The 7,678-nt window shown below is 43.5% G+C and overlaps 1 protein-coding gene across 1 annotated transcript; it reads right to left on the reverse strand.

The window, feature by feature from the left end:
* Positions 1–876: 876 nt before the first annotated feature.
* uqcrh (ubiquinol-cytochrome c reductase hinge protein) lies at positions 877–5,963 on the reverse strand. The gene is made up of 4 exons (XM_021625378.3): positions 5,550–5,963; positions 5,257–5,289; positions 4,848–5,009; positions 877–1,079 (listed from the first exon to the last, which is right to left on the reverse strand). The coding sequence occupies exons 1-4, from the start codon at positions 5,592–5,594 to the stop codon at positions 1,047–1,049; spliced, it is 273 nt and encodes a 90-aa protein (XP_021481053.2). The 5' UTR covers positions 5,595–5,963; the 3' UTR covers positions 877–1,046.
* Between the last annotated feature and the right edge of the window lie 1,715 nt (positions 5,964–7,678).

A 7,678-nucleotide genomic window follows, 5' to 3' on the forward strand; every position in this document is an offset into this window, starting at 1 on the left:
AACGTTACCTATCCCGCCTGCTGTGTACCGGAGTCATAGTTTTCCAACTCGCAAGTTATTACCCAGAGTCCTAAACGCCTGCCAAACAACTGACATCGTTAACAGAACTGCGGGGGCGAAGGACGTGTCTATCTACTGTTGTCCTAACTAGCACATGGTTAACATAACTGCGGGGGCGAAGGACGTGTCTATCTACTGTTGTCCTAACTAGCAAGCTACTGTTGTCGCCCCCGCCCCTTATTCTGTGGGGTTTACTGTAATGTACTTGAGCGCTCCCGCATGTGAAACGGAGTCCTATTTTAGAAATTGACCTATAGAAGTATAAAGAGGGGTTCCTGCAGATGCAGGAACGCCCCGAATTGCGGGAGCCCTTCCGGGCGAGCACGAGACAAGATGAGGAAAGAACTAACTAGCAGAGGAAGCCTGGTTTTGCCTGTGTACGGTAGAGGACGCAGTTGATGGTCCAGTTCATAGATCCTATCCAGTTTGCCTTCGGATGATTGCCTGGCTACCCAGTCTCATTGCTCTGGCCAAACGCCACAGTCTTCTCTGCAATGAAGTAGCTATGTAGCGATCAGTAGAGGCACAGACATTCGGATGGGGAACCTGTGATACATATTTCATGGCACATTAGGCTACTCTTGTGCCATATAGTATGAGTACAAGGTACAAGGTTTTCATTATGTGAAATTGCGTTTAAGCTAAACATAAAACAATTGTAATGCTTTGCAATTATCCAGTTTAGACCAAATTAATGTATGCTGCACTTGTCAAATTGATGCATCATTCCGTCTCAATAGCTATACCGCCAGCTGATAGACAAGATTAGACACATCATCCAATATATTAAATCCAACCACAGAAAACAAACACTGATTCAACACTTAATTTATAATTTATTCACATGAACAAATACAGTGTGTATGAGGTTACAACTTAGACTCAGAGGAATCCTTTAAAACCAGGTACTTGTCACTTAAGTTAAATGGTAGTTGTCTATATCTGACAAGGAACTTCTGCCAGTAGTGCAGGGAGCTGGAGGGACTTTACTTGACAGAATGGAAGACTTTGTGAGCCACCTGTAGGACAGAAATTAAAGGACAAGTTATTGCAAACGGTCTTGTACAAATGTATGCAAAGTGAGTGACACTTGCCTCCTAAAGTAGCTAGTCATCCCATCCAAAGTTGGGAGTATTTTCTATTCATTCCTCCTGTCTGACGATAGAAAGCACCCAGACTTATCACCAAATGAGGTTCGGTCCACTCATATGTCCCTGTTTCTCCACAGCGTTCTCCTCCATCCTGCTATTCAACTACTGTTCTCAAATTATAACATCTCCAATCATGAGGAACTTAATGAAGGAGGAGCATGCGATAGAGTAAATCCACTGACTCCTGGATATAATCTTGCTTGTAGAAGTTAAAATGTTGAGTCATCTAATTTACCCATGCATCAGTTGTGGTGGTACACCTGGATGATTAGCCCAATGCTGACAGTAATACTAGGCTATTATTTTCCCTAGAGATATAGGGAGGGAGTATACTACTACGCATCTCAATAGTCTTAAGTCGCTTTCTCTCCATCATCTGCACTGACGTGAAGGAACTGGACAGGTGAATGCAAACACCCAGTATGGTTTCAACCACAGTTCTGTCAACTGTTTTCAGAACAGTACAGATGAAGGAGAGGAGACAAGGAGAGGAAACCACTATATACTATTGAGATGAACCCACTGATATCACTCTCCTGTCAGTCTGACAGCCAGCCTCAGTGTCATGTTCATTATTGGCAGACAGAGAGATCTACCTCCAGCCTACATACAGTACCAGTCTGTAATATCTATGTGTTTCAAGCAGACCACCATAGTCCCTGAGCACAAGAACGCCAAGGTAGCCTGTCTAAATGACTTTCGCCCCGTAGCACTCACATCTGTAGCCATGTAATGTATTGAAAGGCTGGTCATGGCTCACATCAACACCATCATCCCAGACACCCTGGACCCACTCCAATTCACATACCGCACCAACAGATCCACAGATGATGCAATCTCTATTGCAGTCCACACTACCCTCTCCCACCTGAACAAAAGGAACACCTATGTGAGAATGCTATTCATTGACTACAGCTCAGCGTTCAACATCATAGTGCCCTCAAAGCTCATCAATAAGCTAAGGACCCTGGGACTAAACACCTCCCTCTGCAAATGGATCCTGGACATCCTGACGGGCCGCCCCATGGGGGTAAGGGTAGGTAACGACAACACGGGATTCTCAACACGGGGTCCCCTCAGGGGTGCGTGCTCAGTCCCCTCCTGTACTCCCTGTTCACTCATGACTGCACGGCCAGGCACGACTCCAACACTGTCATTAAGTTTGCTGAAGACACTACAGTGATAGAACTGATCACCAACGACGATGAGACAGTCTACAGGGAGTAGGTCAGTGACCAGGCAGTTGTGTTGCCAGGACAACAGCCTCTCCCTCAACATCCGCAAGACAAAGTAGCTGATCATGGACCACAGGAAATGGATGGCCAAGCACGCCCCCATCCACATCGACGGGCTATAGTGGAGAGGGTCGAGAACTTCCGTAATTATTGTAATATTGATGTTGATTAATGTGCATTGTCCCCTATAAATAAATAAAACAATACTTTAGACTGTTCCCTCTGCTACTGCACGGCAAGCGGTACCGATGCACCAAGTGTGGAACCAACAGGACCCTGAACAGCTTCTACCCTCAAGCCATAAGACTACTAAATAGTTAACCATATAGCTACCCAGACTATCTGCATTGACCCTCTTTTGCAGTAACTCTTGACTCATCACATACGCTGCTGCTGCTACCTATTATCTATCCTGTTTCCTAGTCACTTTACCCCTACCTATATGTACAGTTGAAGTAAGAAGTTTACATTCACTTAGGCTGGAGTCATTGAAACTAGTTTTTCAACCACTCCCCAAATTTCTTGTTAACAAACAATAGTTTTGGCAAGTCGGTTAGGACAAGTCATTTTTCCAACAATTGTTTACAGACAGATTATTTCACTTATAATTCACTGTATCACAATTCCAGTGGGTCAGAAGTTCACATACACTAAGTTGACTGTGCCTTTAAACAGCTTGGAAAATTTCAGAAAATTATGTCATGGCTTTAGAAGCTTCTGATAGGCTAATTGACATAATTCGAGTCAATTGGAGGTGTACCTGTGGATGTATTTCTAGACCTACCTTCAAAGTCAGTGCCTCTTTGCTTGACATCATGGGAAAATCAAAAGAAATCAACCAAGAAAATCAGAAAAATATTTGTAGACCTCCACAAGTCTGGTTCATCCTTGGGAGCAATTTCCAAACGCCTGAAGGTACCACGTTCATCTGTACAAACAATAGTACGCAAGTATAAACACCATGGGACAATCATACCACCATGGGCCGTCATACCGCTCAGGAAGGAGACGCGTTCTGTCTCCTACAGATGAACGTACTTTGGCGTGAAAGTGCATCTTAATCCCAGAACAACAGCAAAGGACCTTGTGAAGATGTTGGATGAAACGGGTACAAAAGTATCTATATCCACAGTAAAGAACAGTCCTATATCGACATAACCTGAAAGGCCGCTCAGCAAGGAAGAAGCCACTGCTCCAAAACCGCCATAAAAACGCCAGACTACAGTTTACAACTTCACATGGGGACAAAGATCGTACTTTTTGGAGAAATGCCCTCTGGTTTGATGAAACAAAAATAGAACTGTTTGGCCATAATGACCATCGTTATGTTTGGAGGAAAAAGGGGGAGGCTTACAAACTCTAGAACACCATCTGAACCATGACGCACAGGGGTAGCAGCATCATGTTGTGGGGGTGCTTTGCTGCAGGAGGGACTGGTACACTTCACAAAATAGATGGCTTCATGAGGTAGGAAAATTATGTGGATATATTGATGCAGCATCTCAAGACATCAGTCAGGAAGTTAAATCTTAGTTGCAAATGGGTCTTCCAAATGGACAATGACCAAGTATACTTCCAAAGTTTTGGAACAATTGCTTAAGGACAAAGTCAAGGTACTGGAGTGGCCATCACAAAGCCCTGACCTCAATCCTATAGAATATTTGTGGGCAGAACTGAAAAAGTGTGTGCAAGCAAGGAGGCCTACAAGTCTGACTCAATTTACACCAGCTCTGTCAGGAGGAATGGGCCAAAATTCACCCAACTTATTGTGGGAAGCTTGTGGAAGGCTACCCGAACCGTTTGACCCAAGTTCAACAATTTAAAGGCAATGCTACCAAATACTAATTGAGTGTATGTAAACTTTTGACCCACTGGGAATGTGATGAAAATAAATAAAACCTGAAATAAATCACTATTCTGACATTTCACATTCTTAATAAAGTGGTGATCCTAACTGACCTAAAACAGGGATTTTTTACTAGGATTATATGTCAGGAATTGTGAAAAAAATGATTTTAAATGTAATTGGCTAAGGTGTATGTAAACTTCCGACTTCAACTGTGCATATCTACCTCAATTAGCTCGTACCCCTGCACATAAACTCGGTACTGGTAGCCTGTGTATATAGCCAGGTTATCGTTACTCATTGTGTATTTATTCCTTGTGTTTTTTCTACAATTCTTTCTCTGCATTGTTGGGAAAGGCCCGTAAGTAAGCATTTCACTGTTAGTCTACACCTGTTGTTTACGAAGCATATGACATAACATTTGATTTGAGTAGGCTCTACCAAGACCTGCAGGCATTATCAATGAAGTCACATGCACTCTCATGCCTGCTTGTATGTATTCCCTTGCACCCCCTCTTCACTGTTGGTGAAAGTGTATGGGTAGATCTCACATACACAGTGGTCCCGCGCATGGAGGAAGTCGAAAAGCTCCTCGGTGCAGTCCTCTCTGGTTTCGGACTTGGAGCCGACCCTGGATTCACAGTCCTCCAGTTTCGCCCTGGCGTGGACGCAGTGCTCTGCCTGCGCACACTTGTCCCGCACCACCTCAAGGGGGTCCTGGAACAGATAAACCAAGGTCAATAAGTACACAAACCATCTATTCCCCTGCCTGGTCTCAGATCTGTTTGTGCTATAGCCAACATGTCTGGCATAACAAACGACCATAGACTTGACTATAGCTCAAACAGATCTGGGACCAGGCTATTAATTCCCTCCAGTTAGCTATGTTAGAACATATGATGTGGGTTTTAGAACAAATGCAAGGTGGGCAGATTATGCTGCATCAAACAAAATCGATTCATACCACCATATCTTCCTCCTCCTCTTCCTCCTCCTCCTGAAAGAAAAACACATTTTAAACCACTCGAAACATTACACCGATGTTACACACTGGGCAATATACTAAGCTAGCTAGCGCGTACTATTTATTGCCACTGGTTGATCGAAAGCAACCTAGCAGATTATTGGCTAACTAGCTAGCGAGTATGCTAACGAATCTGCTAGCCACTTTGGCTCTCTCAAGTTTGGCCTTTAACAAATGAGCCCGTTCATTATTTAACGAGATATTGAATACAACATGGTGAGTTCACGTCTTACATCTTCAGGTTCCCCGTTCAGGATCATTTTCTCCTCGAAAACCATGACGTTTATGCTCTTGACCTGGTATGACCCACTGTTAGATGATGAATTTGATGTTGGAGGACGGACCAGTCCAGGTCACTCACCGGATGTTATCGTGTCGTCACATTACTTCGGGTGTCCACTAGTTACCACAGCCACAAAGTCGAGTATATGGTTATATCGTAGACATATTTTTGTTATTCCTTTTTGGTCTTAATTTAAGGTTAGGCATAAGATTATCAGTGGGTTACGATTGGGGCTAGGTTTAAGATCACATTTTAAGAAGATAAATTGTAGAAATGAGCGAGGTTTATAACTTTGTGGCTATGGTAACTGGTGACGACCCGCTACTTCTTCTATGTTTAATAATGGCATCTAGTTGAGTCACTCACTGTACGCTACTGCTGCATTGTGCAACGGAGTAGTTACATACATACCTTTTAAAGGGACTCAGTCACGTACAGGACAGCCATTTCACATCTAGACCTATTTCCCAAATTCGAAATCCCCCCCCCCCCCAAAAAAAAAAAAAAATTCTAAATGAAACACCCCGAAAATTGTTTAAGAACAGAGTGAGTTCTCCAAGATCAAAGGGCAAAGTCCAAGAAAAAAGAAGAAAAAAATTGATTGGCCTTTCTAGTGTCCATATTCAAATGATTGTTTTTACTTCACCTTTATTTAACCAGGTAGGCCAGTCGAGAACAAGTTCTCATTTACAACTGCGACCTGGCCAAGATAAAGCAAAGCAGTGCAACAAAAACAACACAGAGTTACACATAAACAAATGTACAGTCAATAACACAATAGAAAAATCTATGTACAGTGTACGCGAATGTAGAAGAGTAGGGAGGTTAGGCAATAAATAGGCCATAGAGGCGGAAAAAATACAATTCAGCACAAACACTGGAGTGATAGATGTGCAGATAATGATGTGCAAGTAGAGATACTGGGGTGCAAAAGAGCAAGAGGATAAATAACAATATGGGGATGAGGTAGTTGGGTGTGCTATTTACAGATTGGCTGTGTACTGGTACAGTGGTCAGTAAGCTGCTCTGACAGCTGATGCTTAAAGTTAGAGAGGGAGATATAAGACTCCAGATTCAGTGATTTTTGCAGTTCGTTCCAGTCATTGGCAGCAGAAAACTGGAAGGAAAGGCGGCCAAAGCAAGTGTTGGCTTTGGGGATGACCAGTGAAACATACCTGCTGGAGCGCGTGCTACGGGTGAGTGTTGCTATGTTGACCAGTGAGCTGAGACTTATAGATGAGCTGGAGCCAGTGGGTTTGGCGACGAATATGTATTGAGGGCCAGCCAATGAGAGCATACAGGTCGCAAAACGGATGGCACTGTGATAGACTACATCCAGTTTGCTGAGTAGAGTGTTGGAGGCTATTTTGTAAATGACATCGCCGAAGTCAAGAAGAATCGAGAGGTCAAGAAGAATCAAGAAGAATCGGTAGGATAGTCAGTTTTACAAGTGTATGTTTGGCAGCATGAGTGAAGGAGGCTATGTTTCTTTGCGAACTAGGAAGCCGATTCTAGATTTAATTTTGAATTGGAGATGGTTAATTTTGAATTGGAGATAATGGCTGTTGTCATATCGATCCCGTTAACGGGATCTCAGGCCTAAGAAGTTAATGTGAGTCTGGATGGAGAGTTTACAGTCTAACCAGACACCGAGGTATTTGTAGTTGTCCATATATTCTAAGTCAGAACCGTCCAGAGTAATGATGCTAGTCGGGCGGGCGGGTGCGGGCAACAATCGGTTGAAGAGCATGCATTTAGTTTTACTTGCATTTAAAAGCAGTTGGAGGTCACGGAAGGAGTGTTGTATGGCATTGATGCTCGTTTGAAGGTTTGTTAACACAGTGTCCAAAGAAGGTCCAGATAGAAACAGAATGGTGTCGTCTGCGTAGAGGTGGATCAAAGAATCACCAGCATCAAGGGCGACATCATTGATGTATACAGAGGAAAGAGTCGGCCCAAGAAATGATCCCTGTGGCATCCCCATAGAGACTGCCAGAGGTCCGGACAACAGGCCCACCGATTTGACACACTGAACTCTATCTGAGAAGTAGTTGGTGAACCAGGCGAGGCAGTCATTTG

This window comes from Oncorhynchus mykiss, chromosome 1 (assembly GCF_057628025.1).
Source record: "Oncorhynchus mykiss isolate SJ-2025 chromosome 1, ASM5762802v1, whole genome shotgun sequence".
Classification (NCBI taxonomy): domain Eukaryota; kingdom Metazoa; phylum Chordata; class Actinopteri; order Salmoniformes; family Salmonidae; genus Oncorhynchus; species Oncorhynchus mykiss.

Bases quoted from the DNA above. Each gene is read 5' to 3' on its own strand.
- uqcrh (XM_021625378.3), bottom strand. From the start codon at position 5,594: ATGGTTTTCGAGGAGAAAATGATCCTGAACGGGGAACCTGAAGAT. The intron at 5,290-5,549 runs GTAAGACGTGAA...TTTTTCTTTCAG, and splicing joins TGAACGGGGAACCTGAAGAT to GAGGAGGAGGAAGAGGAGGA. The intron at 5,010-5,256 runs GTATGAATCGAT...TATCTGTTCCAG, and splicing joins AGGAGGAGGAAGATATGGTG to GACCCCCTTGAGGTGGTGCG.